This window comes from Denticeps clupeoides, chromosome 6, assembly GCF_900700375.1.
Source record: "Denticeps clupeoides chromosome 6, fDenClu1.1, whole genome shotgun sequence".
NCBI classification, from domain to species: Eukaryota; Metazoa; Chordata; class Actinopteri; order Clupeiformes; family Denticipitidae; genus Denticeps; species Denticeps clupeoides.
In genome coordinates this window covers 420,009-439,675 of record NC_041712.1, presented here as the reverse complement: position 1 = coordinate 439,675, position 19,667 = coordinate 420,009, and the positions used below count along the sequence as shown (strand labels likewise).

General features: G+C 43.6%; 1 protein-coding gene across 3 annotated transcripts in view; it reads left to right on the top strand.

The window, feature by feature from the left end:
* The window catches only part of doc2b (double C2-like domains, beta), a 60,912-nt gene that overhangs the window by 5,196 nt on the left and 36,049 nt on the right, over nt 1-19,667 (top strand). For all 3 annotated transcript variants that reach the window (XM_028983053.1, XM_028983055.1, XM_028983052.1), the window contains 3 exons: nt 579-729; nt 2,438-2,536; nt 2,650-2,769. In XM_028983053.1, coding sequence (XP_028838886.1) covers nt 579-729; nt 2,438-2,536; nt 2,650-2,769 — 370 coding nt within the window. The remainder of the gene's footprint in view (nt 1-578; nt 730-2,437; nt 2,537-2,649; nt 2,770-19,667) is intronic.

The window sequence follows — 19,667 nt, the reverse complement described above, 5'->3', positions numbered from 1 at the left end:
GGTTGACTTACACTGTGGCTCCCAGTGCTCTTGTATTCATCTGAATACAAGCTTTGACTGACCAATCCCCTGAGCACATGGGCCAGTGGTTGTGCACAGCTTTCAACAAAACCAATTTCACAAAACACTGCTTCTCCACATGCAAATGACTGATGGTATCGTTTTACTAATTAAAAAGCTGAGAGGAAACTGTTCACTGCAATTAGCTTTACAAGGAAGCCGTAAAGAAGGTTACAGGGTGAGCACCAGAGCTACTTTGTACACCTGTATTAGCACTTGGTACAGTACAGTATATGAGCATAGCTCCAGCTGAACCGATTCTTATAACAGTTTTCATACTTAAATTATGCTTTGAAGTTCTGCAAGTTCTCTTTGAAGGGAATCGGAAATGAGGCAGTTGTGTTGATGGTCTGATGAAGGGATGTTCAGGACATTTTCTGCTTGGTCATGTGTCATTTTCATATGTTCCATATGTTCTCCACTTTTCCTTACTTAATGCTGCTCATCAACCAATACTGCAGCACACTCATACTGAGCACACTCATACCATTCTCTACTGAAATGTTCTTCTCTCCCAGGTGTGGAAGTGCTCAGGTGCTTGGTTCTACAATGTTCTACCCAAACACATACGGCCTTCTAAAGAGGAGCAGCCCCACACTGGGACAGCTGCTACCAAGATGTCCAGCACCGAGCCATTTGGCCGCTCTTATCAATGGGCTCACAGTAGAGGTGAGAACCGTATTCATACAAGTTCACACCAATAAATAGATATTTGAAATATGAATAATGAAGATATTGAAATATTCTCGTCACACAGAGAGAATTAAATTAAAGAGGGTCAGTGTAATTACAGAAAGACTCAGGGTGGGTTTCTAGTGAGGCAGTATCAAGGTGTCCTGGCATCTAATTTACTTTGATGACACCATGACTGACAAGTGGACACATGCAAAATTGCAATTGCTTGGATGCAGAATCCAGCTCCACTGGTGAATACAACCCGAACTCCAGAAAAGTTGGAATGTTCCTTAAAGCTAAATATGAATATATTTCAAATTGTGAATTATTTAACATTAATACGACTTGCCCTAGCCTGTCTATGGTCCTGCAGTGCTTTGGCCATTCTGCTTCATCATTCAGAGAGTGGCAGCTCAGATGGTCAAATCTGGGATTTTTCCCCTTATGACATCATAAGGTTGCCTCCCATTTCTCATGCTTTTTTCACCCAGAGAATTTCCAACCCCTCCCCTAAAACATTATCTCCACTGACCTTTATGGCTTCCACATGCGAAGCATTGCAGTTACTTGGATGTAAAAATGAGCACAAATTCTGGTTTCAAAATGAATATATATAGTTTTTAGTTCCATCACACGAGGCTCTGAAGAACTAAGTGGGTTCATTTTATTTTTCCAGTCTGCACCAAGACTGATACTTTAGATGCATTAGGGGACAAAGTCCAATATAAAAGCAAAAGCACAAAAAAAAGCAAAACAAAATTCATGTAAGGGCATTTTTAAATTTGAATAAAATTAATAAAAGATTTTCAAATCGCACAAGCCAATATTTTATTCACAACAGAACATCAATAACACACAAATATTAAAAATGTTAAAGAATTTTTACAATTTTATGGACAAAATTTACACTTGCTACAGGTCTTAAAATGTAGTTGTGATGGGGCATATTTTATGATTGGTGTATGATTGTATAAAGCTGCCCTGTTCCTGTCTTGTGACATCATGCAGCCATCGTGACAAAGAACAGGCTTTTCACATTATTATTCATAAATGCAAAGGAGCTGCTGCTTGCCACGCCCCAGTTCCGTGGGCAGCATGACAAGAGTTCACTTCAAATGAAAAAAAATCGACATGGCTGCTTCAAAAAGAGCCTTCGTGCACATGTTCCAAGCAGAACCAGACACTGACAAACCAGAGGCTTAAGCCGATTTCAGATCAAATGCGGCAAGCAGTGTGCTGAGCTCTTAAACCTACTGTTTTCTTTGGCATATGCATCTGAAGTTTGCTTTTTGCACAGTGCCCAGCAAAGCTGCAAGTAGCGCGCTGCAAGTTTCTGTGCACACAGGGGTCAAAGTTAAGTTTTATAAAACCTCTGCACACTGACCGAGAGAAAGTAAGCATCTGAACCTTGTGTCAAGAACAGTGCACGAGTGCATGTTGGCTTGAAGCTGGTACTGCCATATGAAACCCACTGTTTTGTACTGCTTGTACGCCTGAAGCAAGATTCTGTGAAACGCCAAGCAGCGTGGCAAAGCGGCAATATGCACACTGCAACATCCAAGTGCTTTTCTTGATGCATCAAAAGTTGAGTTATAAAAATCTACTTATCACTCTTCGCCTGCTGTCCTTGATCTGAATGTTGATTTCAACAACAAAAACGAAAGAATCCTTTGACATTCATCTCTCATGTATGTGTTTGTAGTGGCCACCACTGAAAGTGACAGTAGTGACTCTGATGCTGGGGTTTGTGGCTTTGACCACCAGGCGGTGGCCAGTGGCAGTGGACAGCAGAAGGATTCAGGTGGGAAAGCTGTCCTCATACATGGGGTGTTCATTAAAGTGTGCAAAGCCAACAACTGGTGTAGCCTGGAGAACTAGAGTAACCACCTGTTTGTGTCTCTGGTCCTGCAACAGCATCCAGTGCAGGACTCCTGCAGGCACCTTCACCTCAGGTCTCACAGTCAGAGAGCACCTGTGGTCTGGACAATGGCTCTCTGCCACTCCCAGACACTGAGGACCAGCACAGTGCTGAAGGTAAGTTTATACCTTCTGCTTTACCTTGTCTATATGTATAAGTGAATGTTAAGTGAAAGTGAAGTGATTGTCATTGTGAAACACTGCAGCACAGCACATGTGACACAACAAAAAGTGTCCTCTGCATTTATCCATCACCTTAGTGAGCAAAGGGCAGCCATGATAGGCGCTCGGGGAGCAGTGTGTGGGGACGGTACTTTGCTCAGTGGCATCTTGCCGGTTTGGGATTCAAACCAAAAATCTTCCAATTGCTTTGCTTGTTGGTGTTTGTTAGCTTTCATTTATTAAAACCCTGTGTGAGGTGTGCATCCTTCCCCAGACAGTGGCCAATGATTTCTATTCTGGTTAATACAGTAACAGTTCTCCAAGGCTCCATTCTAGGACCTCTCTATATATATGGATATACTTGGAAATATGATTCACAAGCATAATATCAACTTCCACTGCTATACAGATTTCTCAGCCGGATACAGAAAATAAACCAAACTATCTAAAAGCAAAGCAAAGCCTATTAAGTAGTAGTATTAATAATCATTATGATGCATAAATCCACTACAGCAAACCAACAGGGCCAATAATCAGCAGGTTTAAAGGCAACACCGCAAATATTATGGGGAATAATTCAATTAAATTGTGGACTCAATGCTTCCTTAAAGTCAGCCCCAGCAAGAGTGAATTTTATTATTATTTTTAAAAGGATTCACACATATTGATGACATAATTTGCATCCAATGACAGGTAAATATACAACAAAATACAAAACACTGTAAATACAGTGTACACATTTGCATATATATGCATATATCTGCCCTAAATGCTAATCCCAGTCGGCCGGCTCTCCTGTCAGTCCTTTTATATCCAACGTCCGTTGCCTAGACAATAAACTGGATTACATCAAACTTCAGCAGAACACTCAGCAGGAATATAGAGACTGCTGCGTCGTTGTTTTTGTGGAAACCTCAGTTTTTATTACTGGAGCGTATTTTCCACACAGTTCTACTGGAGCTATTAGCGATCTGCAGAATGTACACCCTGACGAACGGTTCATTGTCGCCGGAGAATTCAGCCATGCAAATCTCAAGTCACTTCTCCCTAAATTCCATCAACATGTGGACTTTGCTATGACAGAGGATAACACGCTGGATCTCGTATACACTAACGTCGCCAGAGCGTACCGGGCGGAGCCCCACCCCCATCTCGGCCAATCAGACCACATCACTGTTATGCTGATTCCAGCATACAGATGCTTGTAAGGGGCACAAAACCAGTTCTGAAGCGACATCACTCAACAGCTACATCAGCAAATACACTGATGACGTTGCAAACTACAGGACTAAAACCTCTGCCTGTGACAGTGGCCCCTCCCTACCGGATGCGCTGAATGACTCCACACACGAATCGACAAACAGAACGATGTGACTGCAAGAAAATCCAACCCTCCTCCGAGTGATCAGGTTCTGTGTCTAACTATGGTGGACGTGAGGAAAACTCTTCGCAAAGTTAACTCACAAAAGCCTGCTGGACCAGACAACATCCTTTGAAAAGAGCTCAGCTGGCAGATGTTCTCATAGACATCTTCATTGAGCACTGCCGTTGTTCCTACATGTCTCAAGGCCACCACCATCATGCCTGTGCCGATATATAAGTTTTCAGTGTCATGTCTCAATGACTACCATCCCATTGCACTTACACCCATCATGATGAAATGCTTTGAGAGGCTGGTCATGAAACATATGAAGACCCTGCTGCCCTCCACGCTGGACCCACTGCAAATCGTCTGAACCGCTCCACGGACGATGCCATCGCCACCACCTTGCATCTGACCCTCACCCACCTGGATAATAAGGACACATACATACAAATGCTGTTCATAGACTGCAGTTCAGCATTCAACACAATCGTTCCTCAGCACCTGGTCAAGAAACTGAGCCTGCTGGGCCTGAACACTTGATCCAGGGTCGATGGGGATCACAATTTGTTCATGATTGTGCATCTGGTTGTTTGTCCTGCTCCTTCCTGGTCAGTCGTGAATTCAAATGTAGCCAATGGTGGTGGTTCTGTGTCCTTTATGATCTTCAGGCATCTGAGATCACACTTGCAGGGAAACCTGCCTTCTTGACATAGATCAAACACAGCAGCATACAGTGAATATTCAACTTGATCAAAGGCTTTAAACACTTGGTGGGGCTCATTGTCTGGTGTCTGATTAAGTCAAAATATTGTAGCTTTGCACACAGATTGTACATGTAGAAAAACAAGTAAAGTGATTGTGATACAATGGACAACAGGGTCCACTGTAAATTAAAACCAAATCAGAAAAACAAATGACAACAATGATCAGATATTGTAATGCAAAGACATAGAGTGAGAAGAGCTTAAAGTGATACCAGACAATTCATAACTCTGCGAATTTGCATCGACTTGAGTCTAATCAACAACAGTGGCCGGAAAAAACATACAAATTAAAAGTCCCGCTTGTTGCCATATGATTAGAGAATTCCACCTTTATCAGGGAATTCAGTGATTAGAGAATTACACCTTTTAATTAGTACATTTACATTTACATTTACATTTACGGCATTTCTCAGACGCCCTTATCCAGAGCGACTTACAATTAGTAGTTACAGGGACAGTCCTCCCCTGGAGACACTCAGGATTAAGTGTCTTGCTAAGGGACACAATGGTAGTATGAGGGATTTGAACCCGGGTCTCCTGTGTTACCCACTAGGCTACTACCACCCTACCACCACACCACCCTCAAATTAGTAAAAGCTTTTGTTGGGACAAGCAGTTCCCCTGGAGGCTGACCCAGGCCTGCACCTGGCCTGCCCTCCATATCGTATACCTGGGCTACCAGTCCCATCGCTCCCCTCCCACACCCCCTCAGAAGGAGCCCCCAACCTGGACTGTGTCACACAGGCCACTGATCACTGGTGCAGTTGGGTCAGGGACCTCTAGGGTCTTCTCATCTGTGGCTCCTCCACCTGGTGGACAAAAATAGGGGATACATATTCCAAAGCAAATGTGGTATTCCCATCATGTGGTATAGGGTGTGTGCGGGGAGCTGGGACAGGTGGCTGGCACGAAGGGTGGATGTTCTCTGCTACATAGCTATCTGTCTTCTTCCTGGCCATCATCCTCATTCCCCCTGCTTCCCGGTGAAGTGCCACAGAGGCCAGGATGAGATCACGTTCCCAACTCCATTCTCCCACCTCATTGTCCCTCGTCCCACTCAACCAGAGCGTGGTTGATGATGCCACAGAGTTCTTTTCTCGTCAGCTCATCCACGATGGAGTATGTGAACTCCACGCCTTTCTCCAACGCCTCTTCACTGCTGATGTCAGTATCTTCCACCTGCTCGTCCTCGCCACCACTTGCCACTACAGCCCCCTTCCGGGTGATGTGGATCATGCTGGGAGAGCTTGCTATTTCACAGGCCCTTTATGTTTAAAATGACTGAGCTTCTGGGAGCTTCACGGTGGACATCTGATTATTTTCTACAGATATACCCATTGTTTGCAAGGGATTTTTTTCTATTTTATGTTGTTCCTGGCAATGAGATATATTAGGAGCTCTGATGTATCATAGCATTTTATATATTTAAATATCCTTCCATTTCACCCACCTTTTTATCTAACAAAACTTAAGGTCACCAGTGCCTGCTACCTGTCTGACTGCGGATCGAATGATGTTGCTTAGCAACAACATTAACTGTAAAATTGATTGAATCGTGGAAGATTCACAAAGAAAGCTGTGGTTTAAGAAACTCTAACACCTTTACCATTTAAATTAAAATGCAAACAGCAACGTTGAAAGGCAGCAGATGACAATTATGTTCTCCGTGAGAGTATAATTTTTGCCACACTCCACCGGTTCTGTTTAAAGTATCTGCATAAGTACCGTATCAGCAATGCTGCCAGGTTTACATCCTGGTGGATAATGGCAGCACTATTCAAGGCCGCTGTAACCGGTCACTCACTGAAACATTTTCCCCACCTAAGGGTGCCACCCACTGCATGTCCGGTACTGCTTTAGACCTGCACTAGCTCAGTGTCTTGTTCTTTTGTCTAATCACAAAACTCAGTTGTCACCCTGAACACTGAATTCTGAATTAAATGAAATCAGGAATTCAGTGTAGCATGATAGATCATTGTTAAAATAATGATCATGAGTGAAAATTATGACTTGTCACAGGACGAGGGTGTTCCTGCAGTAAAGATGAGCTGCTCTTGTTGATCTTAAGAAACCTGCTTTGCCCAAATAGCCTGTTGCACGAGCATGGGGCTCTGCTGTTGAGCACTCACAGCATGATTAAAAATTTTCGTCAAAGTCAAAGTCAGCTTTATTGTCAATTCTGCCACATGTACAGGACATGCAGAGAATTGAAATTACGTTACTCTCAGACCCATACAAGTAACATTAAATACAAAACAGTAACATTGAATATAAAGATATAAATACAATAAAAAAAAAAACACAATATACAATTTTAAAAACACCATATACAAATAAGGGCACATGGTGGAGAGTGCAAACCCATGTAGTGCAACAGAGGTAAGTTTAAAGTGACAAAGTGACAAGTGAGGTAGTTGGCAGACCAGAGCTGCACAGAGTGACTGGTGCATGGTCAGTTTGTGTGTGTTAGGGATCAGAAAGTTTGTGGAGCAGAAGAGGGGAGTGAGGGGAGTGGGGGCAGAGCCGGGAGGGAGTTGAGTTTCCTGACAGCCTGATGGGTGAAGCTGTCCTTCAGTCTGCTGGTCCTGGCCTGGAGACTCCGCAGTCTCCTCCCTGATGGCAGCAGGCTGAAGAAGGTTTGCATTGGGTGGGTGGGATCGGCTGCTATGAAGAGGGCTTTCTTGGTGAGGCGTGTGCTGTAGATGTCTTGGAGGGAGGGGAGAGGGACACCGATGATTCTCTCAGCTGCTCTGACTATGCGTTGGAGAGTTTTTTGGCAGGACGCATTGCAGGCTCCAAACCACACAGTAATGCACCTAGACAGGATGCTCTCGATGGTTCCTCGGTAGAATGTGTACATGATGGGGGCTGGTGCTCTTGCTCTTCTAAGTTTGCGGAGGAAGTAGAGACGCTGCTGTGCTTTATTGGCCAATGCAGTGGTGTTACTAAAGAGATGTTTTACTGGGCCATATACACAGAGAGGAATAGAAGTGCAGCATTTAACATTCTATTTCAGAAAGTTTCTTGAACTTCTTCCAACAACCTTGACTGTAAATTTTGCAAGGCTGTATGAATGCATATTGCAATCAGTATGCTTTGAAAAAGCACCGGCAAGTTCTTTTCAGCCCTCATTGAATTATGAGTGGAATTGTTCCATGCTTCATGGCTGTGGGAGTAGAAAGGCTTCACACAGAAGACAAAGGTCTGTGGTGCTATTCAGTGCGTCATTGGACACACGTTATTGCTTGGTAACATACTGTGCCTCTATCCTTAGCAACATTCAGCCTTTGCTTAGTACAGAGTGTGCAGAGATGAAACAGCAAGGCCAAGTTGTGAGGGAAAGGGGGTTTGCTTTTGTATTCCGGCTGCCGGGTCGATAGAAAAGGTGAAAGGTGAAAAAAATAAGATTGTCAGATTGTGAGGAGATCAGACGTTCACAGTCCTCTACCACAAAACATTACAGCGTCATTTTGAACGTATTTGAGAAACATCAACATGGTGGCATTTCTGATCGGGACCAAACTGTGACAGGACCACACCAGCGCCGACATCTAACATGCCCACCTCCAGGATGAAGGGGAGTGAGGGATCCAGGTAGCAGAGAACAGGAGTGGTAGTGAAGTGGTGACATAGTGATGTGAGTGCTGGAATGGGGTCATTAGAAATGGGCGTGATGAAGGCTTTGTGAGAGCAGTAAGGGGTGCTGGCGACTGTACTGTAGCCATGGAAGAAGTGTTGATAGAAATGTGCAAACCCAAGAAATCGTTGCAGCTGTTTAAGCATTGTGGGTAGCGGCCAGCTACTGCTTCCTGCTTCTTGGGCTCCGTGGTCCCAGCCTGGGGTGAGATTGTGAAGCCTAGGAACGTGGTGGAGTGCTGGTGGATTGTGGGGTTTTTCAACTTACAGTACAGCAATCTCTTAAGTGGGTCTCCAGTGAAAGTAAGTAAATGAGGACATCATCCAGGTAAGCATACACCCACCATTCCAACACGTCCTTCAGGGTATTGTTGATGAATTGTTGGAAGACTGAGGGTGCGCTACAGAGTCTGAAAGGGATGACGAGGCTGGTGGGTGTGATGTATGCAGGATCTCTGATGCGGATGAGGTTATTTGTAATATGCTTGGTGAGGGGTAAAGGTGACTGTTTTTTATTGTAATTTTGCTGAGTCCCCGGTAGACAATACATGGGTGAAGTCCTTCATTTGCTGATTAGTCTGCTGCTCTGGTCGGTTAGGAGGATGATGGGTGGGCTTTTGGGAATTGAAAATGGTGGCTAGACCATGGTAGCCTTGGGGGATGGCATCAAAGTTTTGGGGAGGAGCAGGAGTGGCTAGTGGAGAGGTCAGCTGAGGTTGAAAGCATTGCTGCTGGCAGTGTGGGCCCCACTCCAGCACTAGGCCAGAGGACCAGGAGAGGTGCAGTTTGTGTGTGCCCAGCCAGGGGTATCCCAGAAGGAGAGGAGAGGTGATTAAATATTGGCTGGTTTCTAGGTGAGTGTGTGAGATGTGTGTGGTCTGGAAGGTGATCGGGCTGGACTCCACGGGCCAGTCATCAATGGATGTAGTTGTTGGTGCAGTGGTTTCAGGGCATCTGCCGAAGTACTTGTCCATGAAATTCCCCATCGCCCCAGAAGCCACAAAGGCTGGACAACGGGCAGTGTAGGTAGCTGTAGATCAGCTGAGGGAATTGTTTCCTGGCCGAACAGGGCAGATGGCCCAATGGTAAGCGCATTAAGTAAAGTGAAAAGTGAAGTGATTGTGATACACAGTAGCACAGCACACGGTGCACACAGTGAAATTTGTCCTCTGCATTTAACCCATCACCCTTGGTGAGCAGTGGGCAGCCATGACAGGCGCCCAGGGAGCAGTGTGTGGGGACGGTGCTTTGCTCAGTGGCACCTCAGTAGCACCTTCTGATTACAGGGCCGCTTCCTTAACTGCTAGGCCACCACTGCCCAGATGCACAGATTCCTTTTCTGTACCATCATTCCTACTCGGTCAGGGTCAGAATGACTTTGTCGAGTTGCACGGGTTGCACGAGTGGCATGCAGAGGGCATGGGGATCTACAGGTGTTTCGGGCAAGCAACACCTAATCTTGTGGTTGTGAAGGTGGTCGTTGAGCATTAACCATTGTACTGGTGATGACTGTCCTCGGAGGAAGGTAGCAGACAATCTGCAGATAGAGCTGGATCAAGGTGTCAAAAGAGACAGTCATCTCATGTCTGACCATTTCGCTGACCATCTGTGGGGCCAGGCCTTCGTAGTACAACATCCAGAGGGCATGAGGATCTATGGGGGTCTTGGCAGCCAGGGTTGTAAACTGGCTGACCAAAGATGACCCTTGGAGAAGATGGTATAGTTGAGAGGTCACATCCTCTATGCTGTCTGGATGGGAAAAGGTGGCTTTTAATTTTTCCATGATAGGCAAGGGTGACGCCAGTGGTGGTTGAAAGTGGCGCAGCTTCCCACTCAGCAACTTGTCCTGTGAGGAGGGACAGCAGGAGGGTGATTTGTGCCCATGAGGAAGGGTAATGGCTGGGCTAGAGCTTGAAAATCTGAGATTTTCCCCACTCCATTCAAACAATCCGGCAGCGCTGTATGTCTACTCTTGTGTACACGCTTGTGTAACCTCCTGCGACAGGCAATCAATGATGTCCGACAGCCGAGAGACTGTTTCGCTGGGTTTATTCGTGGCTCAGTCATTCTGTCACTTGGGAGAATGGAGTAGATAGAAAGAGTGAATGTCACCTGAAACTGTAAACCCAATTACAGTGAGGCGCAAAGAGGCAGGTGAGTTTTAGTTTCTGCCTTTTAGCTTCCAACATGTAACAGCTGCCACACCCATCGCTTTGGATGCTCATTTAACAATGCAATGGATTCAAAGGACTCAAGAATCTAAAGCATTTATTGTCATATGTAAATTACATTTATTTGCTGTCAAAATACGAGTGCCAGGTTAGGTTTAATATAAACCTAAGTTTAATATAAATAAATATTTAGTGAGGTCTAAAGAGTTTAAATTACTGATACTGGGGGTTGCCAGCCAAGTCCAGGAGCCAATCACAGAGGGTGGGGTGCAGGCCAAGTTCGGTCAGTTTTTGGGGGTTGACCGTGTTGAAGGGCAACCTCTAATCAACAAAGAGTATCCTGATATAGTAGTAGTGGCCTAGTGGGCAAGGAAGCGGCCCCGTAATGAGAATGTTGTTGGTTCGAATCTCGATCCGCCAAGGTGCCACTGAGCAAAGCACCGTCCCCACACACTGCTCCCCGGTTGCCCACTGCTCACTAAGGGTGATGGTTAAAATCAGAGGACACATTTTGTTGTGTCACCATGTGTTGTGCTGTGTATCACAATGACAATCACTTCACTTTAACTTGCTTTTCCAAGTGGGACAGGGAACAGTGAAGTGCAGCAGCGATGGCGTTTGATGTGGACCTGTCGGGCCCGTAGGCATACTGCAGGGGATCCAGAGTGTCTGGGATGTTGCTCTGGATGTAGAACTCTCTCAAAACACATGATTTCAGTGTCACACGAATGAGGCGGGACTGGAGGACAGAACACATGTTGGTGAGGACGATAAACCCAGTTACAGAGCAGCGCAAGGGGGCTGGTGAATCTCCACCATTTATTCTGCAAGGGAGACAGTGTTTGCTGCAACACCTACGGATGTTGGACAGAAAACACAGGACAAGTAATGGAGTCATGTGACGTGGAGTGTAGTGCTACTGGTCATGCATGCAGATTGTTGGGTTTTTCTTTGTGAGGGGAACAACAGTTCTCAATATTGTTCCTAAAACATGTGCTCTGGTTGAATGAGAGGTTGAAGATGGAGGTGAGAGTGTCTGGAAGGTCTTGGGGGTCTGGAGGGTTTGGGAGATCTCAAAGTGGGTGTAGAGTGGGTGTACCCTGAATAACAAACAACACTAACCCTCAGTAGGAAAACAGGGTGAGTAAACGGATAATGGTGGATGGCACGCCTCCAGTTTTAGGAGAGGCTTCTGCTAGTTTGGGTGGGGCCTTGTTCTTTATTTCAGTTATTTATTCTTCCTTTTAGCTTTGTTATGTTATTTGAATTTTCTTTTTCACTCAGCTTACTTCACTTCCCACTCCATTGGAGAGGTTTTTTTTTTTTTTTTAATTATGACCCAGGCTAATTCTGTATCTATGCCAGATGGGGGCAATATTTTATTCACTAGTCTCAATTGTAGGGGACTTAACAATCCTATAAAACGTAGTAAATCTTTCATTATCTTCATCACGTAGGTGCCCATGTAATATTTTTTACAAGAAACACATCTCAAACCCTCAGACCATGTCAGACTCAAGAAGGGTTGGATCAATCAAACCTACCACTCTTCCTTTTCAGGGAAAGCAAGAGGAGTTGCTATAATACTGCATATATCTGTTCCTTTGACCCTAATGGAAGATTTGTTATTGTTACGGGCCAAATTCATAACACTTGTGTGGCTCTGATTAATATATATGCCCCCAATTACGACGATGAGGGCTTCTTCACACGCTATCTAATATTAGGGGGTGACTTCAATAGCTGGCTTAAACCCCACTCTGACTTCTCTTCTTCTGCAGTTTGTGCTCCTTCTAGGTCGGCTAAGGTTATTTTATCTTTTCTGAAAGAATATGCTGTTTCTGATGTCTGGTGCTTTTTTAATCCTACTAAACGTGAATACTCCTTTTATCTCAATTTCACCATACTTTTACACGTATTGATCTTTTCTTGGTGGATAATAGATTACTCGCATCTATATCAGACTGTAAATATGATGCCATTGCCTTATCAGGCCATGCATCAATCTCAATTAATATATTTTTTAAGAAATTCAATTACACTAGAGCACCATGGCGGCTTAACACTTGGTTTCTTTTGAATGAAGAGTTTAATAAGTTCATTTCACAACAAATTGATTTATATGTTAGCTTGAAAAAAAACTGATATATCAGCATCTCTGTTGTGGGAAACCCTGAAGGCTTATATAAGGGGGGAGATGTTCTTTTTTTCCTAGGCTATGAGAAAAAATGAAAATTAATATGCCATCAATCAATCCCCAGACATATACAAGGAGCGTCTCTCTGTGCAAGCAGAGTATGACGCTCTTATGACACATCAAGCTACAGAAATGATACTTCAGTCTAGATGTAACTATTATGAACATGGAGACAAGGCCAGCATATGCCAGACAGCAGCATCCCGTCAAATACTACAGATTCAAACAGTCTCAGGCAAAACCTCTGATCCCCTGGAAATTATAAAAGCCTTTAAGGAATTTTATATGTCTCTTTACTCCTCTGATCTTACATCGTCTTCTGCTGAGTTTAATAACTTGCATATTCCCTCTATTGAGCAAACGTTGCTGAGGATTTAAAGAAACCAATTACCATTGCATAACCTAGATCGGCACGGATTGTCTCAGCAAAGTGGAAAATGTCCTGGATCTGATGGATTTCCTTGTGAATTCTATAGAAAGTTCTGGGATGAACTGGCCCCATTATTACTAGACATGTATAATGAATCTTTTGACTCTGGCTGCCTTCCTCAAACCCTTTCACAAGCCACCATCTCACTGCTTTTAAAAAAGGGCAAAGATGCTTTGTGTTGTTCGTCCTAGCGCCCAATCAGCATGTTAAATGGGGATTTTCAACTGCTGTCAAAATTGTTGGCTTCAAGACTAGAATCTACCCTTCCAAGCATCATCTCTGACCAGACAGGATTTTTCCAAAATAGACACTCTTTCTCTAACCATAGATGTCTGTTTAATACAATATATAGTACTCCGGATCCCTCAGCTCAGGAGGCCCTCATATCACTAGATGCTGGAAAGGCTTTTGATGGAGTGGAATGGCCCTATCTTTTTCATACACTGGGGAGGTTTGGCTTTTAAACAAACTTCATTTCATGGATTAAGATACTTTACTCCTCACCACAAGCATCTGTTAGAACAAATAATACTCAATCTGCATATTGACCCTTCTATCGTTCCACTAGGCTGGGTTTCCCATTATTTCTTGCGCTTGCAGTTGAACCTCTTTCAAGGCACTGTAGGTCTAACACTCAGATTACTGGAATTGTTAGGAATATGTGGGAGGTGAGAGTGTCCCTTTATGCAGATGATCTCTTGTTATATATCTCTAGCCTACCGGTCTCAATCCCTGTTGCTCTTAATTATTCTTCAATCATTCTCTCAGATTTCTGGTTATAAATTGCCAAATGCCGTAAATGTAAACGTAAATTGAATTGGAATAAAAGTGAATTATTTCCCATTAGTACTGCTGCTAAGAATTACCCTCTTTATAGTTTACCTTTCACAATTGCCCGTCATAACTTTACATATCTTGGTATCTGTGTCACCTCTAAATTTGAGGATCTTTTAAAGGCTAATTTCATATCCTTGCTGTCTAAGGTTCCAGAGGATTGTCTCTGACTGTATGTGTTAATTCGGTGAAAATGAATATTCTACCACATTTTTCTTACTTTCTGCCTCAGACATTTTTTCAGAAAGTTGACTGTGATCTCTGAGTTTATCTGGAATAAGAAGGTTCCGAGACTATGCCGACAGTACTTAAAAAGACCAAGACAACTTTTTAGGTTTTATTATTGGGCATTTAATATTAAGATCCTCAAATACTGGCTTCAGTCTGAATCATCAGATGCTCAAATGAATTGGTTGGCAATAGAAGCAAATTTGGTCAAACCTGTATCTCTGAAAGCTTTAGTGCACTCTGCTATTCTGTCCTCCACTTTGCCTTATACCAAGAATAGGATTATTAAACTTCTCTCAGAATTTGGGCGCAGTTTAAATGGTACTTTGGGTTACAAACTTCTTCCACCTACGCCCCCGCTGGCTGCAAATCACCAGTTCCCTCCATCTTTGGTTGATGATCTGTTCTCTATGTGGTCAAAAGCTAGCATTCACTGTTTTAAAGACCTATACATAGACAATGTCTTTGCTCTTTCTCACAACTGCTTCATAAATATCCTCTTCCTCAGCAGCATTTCTTTAGATACTAGACTACTAGATTACTAGATTACTAGATTGCAGATGCGTATCTTTGCACATCATACCCTTCCCACATTTCCCCCAGACTCTGTTTTAGATGACCTTCTTAAACCAACTCCATCTCTGAAAGGTTTGTTTCTTACATTTATTATCAAATTTTTTATATATGCGCTAATTCACTAACCCCACTGAAGACACTTTGGGAGGAGGATTTGCGACAGTAAATTCCTGATGAGATTTGGGAGGAGGTTCTGCTGCGAGTTCATGGATCATCTATTTGTGCTAGACTTTGCCTCATACAGTTTAAGATCTTACACACGTTCATATTACACTAAGGTGCAGCTGTCACAAATCTATGAGGGCATCAATCCATTGTGTTACAGATGTCTGCAGTCCTCTGCCAATTTTATTCATATGTTCTGGCTTTGCTCTTCTTTACACCAGTACTAGACTGAGATATTTGACATGTTGTCAGAATTCGTGGGGAAGAGAGTAGAGCCCAACCCGCTTGAGGCATTGTTTGGGGTTTTCTCCTCACCTGCCAATCAAACGTGCCGGCCTCTTCTACCTTCCTGGTGAGATGATTCATTACGACAAACTGGAAATCCTCTAAACCTCCCAGCCAAATTCACTGGATACGATATATTCATTTTGTTAAACTGGAAAAGATAAAACTTTCACTTAGGGGTTCCCTTAAGACATTTAAAAAGATTTGGGGTCCTTTTCTCGATCTGGTTATGAATAAAAATTTCCCTTCTGTTCCTGGGTGATACAGTTCGTGTCTGGGTGGAGCTCTGCAGTTGTCAGGATTGGCTCCAGGTGAACGCGACAGCTGAAGCCAATTCTGACCACCTATAAAAGACTGTAACTCCGCCCCTTCTGCAGCGCCGTGTGAACTCTGGTGTGAACTTGACCTTGCAACAGTGTACTTGTGTTTTGAGTTCTGGCAATCGCCACATGCCTGCGGGCTCTTTTGTGTTGAACCCTTTTATTTCCCTTATTGGCCACCGTGCTGGTGTTTATTTGTGTTTATTTATTATTATTAATAAATCCTTGTTTCCCGAATGTCCCGCCTCTGCGCTTCACTCCCCCGTCAGCTCGTGCTATTTATCTTTAAGTGTGTGTGTGTGTGTGTGTGTGTGTAGTGATTGTCACATGTGATACACAGCAGCACAGCACACGGTGCACACAGTGAAATTTGTCCTCTGCATTTAACCCATCACCCTGAGTGAGCAGTGGGCGGCCATGACAGGCGCCCGGGGAGCAGTGTGTGGGGACGATACTTTGCTCAGTGGCACCTCAGTGGTACCTTGGCGGATAGGGATTTGAACCGGCAACCTTCTGATTACGGGGGTGCTTCCTTAACCGCTAGGCCACCACTGCCCCTTTTGGCCTGTACTGTATGTGTGTGTGTGTGTATAATATGTATATATATATTTTCTTTTCCTTCTTTTGTTTGGTTTGATTTTTTTATTGGGGATTGTTTGAGCTGTTTTATTTTGTAACATCTTGAGATTATTGTTATTTCTCATGCTCTAATTCCAATAAACAAAAAAAAAAAGACGCAATACATCTGGCATAAAAAGGTCACTGCATAAGGTCAGTTTGCAATCACTGAGGGAAAAATGAATTCCCAACTGCATCAAAAAAAAGTCTGCAGGATAATGTGATAGTGACTGTACATCCGCTGAAATGCTGTAGAAGTTTATCAATGCAACAGAAAAACAGGTCAGATCCCAGACCTCAACCCAATAGAGATGATGTGGAATGACTTGAGATCCATGCACATAAAACCATGCAAATATAACCAGGCTACAGCAGCACTGCCAGGAAGAACGGGCCGAGATTCCTCCTGAACCATGTGCAGGTCTGATCCACAGATACAGGAAGCACCTGGTTGAGGTTATTCATGCCAAGGAGGTTTGAACCAATTATTCATTCCAAGGCCACATACGTTTTCAACAGTATGAGTTATGTTTTGTTGTTATCAGATATAGATCAAATTGATTACGTGTTACAGTATATTTGTCAGTATCTTTGATATACATGGAGATCTGATCTCTATGTAATTTTGCAAGAAAAACATGTGGGTTAACCGAGGGGTTGCAGGTTCAAATCATTCCCCTTGATCTAGGTACCATCCCCAGAGTGAGAGCGACTGTGCTCAGTGGCGACCTGGGAATAGGGGGTGATGATTTGTCCAAAAAAAGAGAAAGTCCTACAGTTGTAGCGGTGGAAAAGTGCATCTGTCCATGTCTGTGAAGATACTCAGTCATCCAGGTGAATTAAATTAAAGAAAGAACGTCTAGTTGCCATGACTCAACTTTCAGACACATCTGTCCATGTTTGGAGGTGCTGGACAGTGCAGAGTAGTTGTTTAGTCCAGTGTCATTGTGTAAAGTGCGTGTCCATTATGATGCTACTGGTCTATTTGAAGATCCCTGAAGCTTTAGTTGTTACGGGAGTGGTGGCTGTGGTGATCATTCCCATCCCATCGGAACAAGCTTCCATCTTTATTTATTCAGTCATCGTTTGTCAGGGTCCTTTCACATTACTCTCGTTTCTTTTCATCCTGTCCAGTATCATTTTTATCTCCGCGACATGTGGGAGCTAGGGCTGTAAATGTGAACCTTGCCATCTCCCCAGTGCACACTACCAACCATCCCTGCAGATCCTCCTCACCTTCAACCTGCAGTGAGACTCTTTTTCTCTTCTGTTTGCTTTGCAATGCTCATGATCCTCTTTTTACTCAGATGTGTCTTTGAAGAGCAGCTGTGGTGATTAGATTAAACACATTTGATGGAGACCCTGATAAAAGTAATCCATTCAATTGCAGCAGGTTTTCCTGTAAATGCTTGCTCCCTGGCTTGAGAGGATGGCTTACCATATATCACCATGGTAACGTGTGACCAGCCAGAAAACGGAGAATGCAGGAATCCATTCATGTCTGAGCTATAACCTGCATTCTTCTCATGAACACCTACACAGCTGCTTTTCTCTCTCACCCTTACACACACACACACACACACACAAACACGCATATGTGTACATACATTCTGCTTATGCTTCAGACACTCAGTGTCTCTTCCTGCTCTTCATGTGCTGCCAAGCCAGGTGCTATCTTGATGGTTGTAGCATTATCGGTCAGATGTATTTATCAGGATATAAATACACAGCCAAATGCACAACTGTGGGCTTTAGGGCTGTTGTTCATGGATCATGTCACCCTGAGACACTGCCCAGGACAGGGTATCAGCAAAGCCCATCTGGACAATCAGATTATCCTGCTCCTCAGCTTTCACATGAACAAATAATGAGTGTGTGGGGAGTTGCCACGAATGTTCTGGTAATGCTGGATGGGTGAAGTTTGGAGAAAATGCATCCAAATGATTGGAAGGACCTTTTCAGGCTAGCTGTGGCCGCAACAGCGGGACCCACCTCACTGTCAGGCTCTGCCTCAAGGACTTCAGTAGACCCCAAAATGAGTTACTATTCTGTTTGAAGAACTAGATTTAATGACCACAGGTGTAAACCTCATTTAATGTGCAGATAACTTAATGTACAACCATCTAAACCATCAAGAATTTTTTCTTTCTATTGGAATCTGAGCAAAATAAAATGCAGCCATATGTATACCGCTAATGTTCAGGTGAAGACATTTATCATGACACTGCTATTGCTTAAATACATGTGTTGTGAGAAAGAAAGGTTTCTACCATCAAGTTACAACATTAATACTATGTGACATATGGTGGTATGAACGTGGAACGGGGTGACGCCTTTCCTATATAACCGCCATCTTGACAGCTGGTCAGTGCTCAGTCATTGTTGTTCAATGGACAAGCACGATGCCTCCTACCTGTCTTCTCTGTTCCTGCCTCCTGTTTCCCCGTCAGGTGTGTTATTGTGCGAGCATCAGCTGAGATGCACTCGTATATTGAACGGTGGGAGTTATATATTGGGTTATATTCATTCGCTCTTTGTCACCAAGTCCGAGCGTGACATACTCTGCAGGAGCTAGCTCCTTTAAGGGTTGAGCTACGCAACATGATGGAAATACTGTTCTTGTACTCACAGGAATAGCAACATACAGTGCAGCCTGGAGTCTGTTTCACTGACAGAAAACTGCTTGACTTTTAACAGTGGATAAATCAGTGGAAATTCGGTAGCTGAGTTCATGAAAATTAACAACTGTTAAAATGCTGTCACTGTCAGTTCATGCTTAGTCTTCTTTTGAAGATTTAAATATCATTTTTATAACTTCACCAGGCTCACGTTCCACTTATCAATGACAATAGAAGCACATTTTAATTTGTGTAATTATTTCATATTTTAAATATTGATATCAATGACACTTAATAAGTAATTCTCTTTATTTGTTGCATAGTAAAATGCAGATTCTGGTCATATCTTGTGCACAGCTTTTGTAACGGATGCACTTTGCACAATAGACATGGTTTTCTAAAGTCTTGCACAGTAAGCAGAATGAGACAAAAACGACCAATTTGCACCTTGTGTCACATCCCCGTCTAGGGGTTGGGAAACATAACAAACAAGGGGAATGTGTGCAGTGGGAATACACAGATACCAGGCACAAGTGAAATATTGTGCTTTTATTTAAAAAAATGCCGATGATCCCGGACGGGCCCCCACTTGTCACGTCCCTGTCTAGGGGTCAGGAAACATGACAACAAACAAGGGTAATGTGT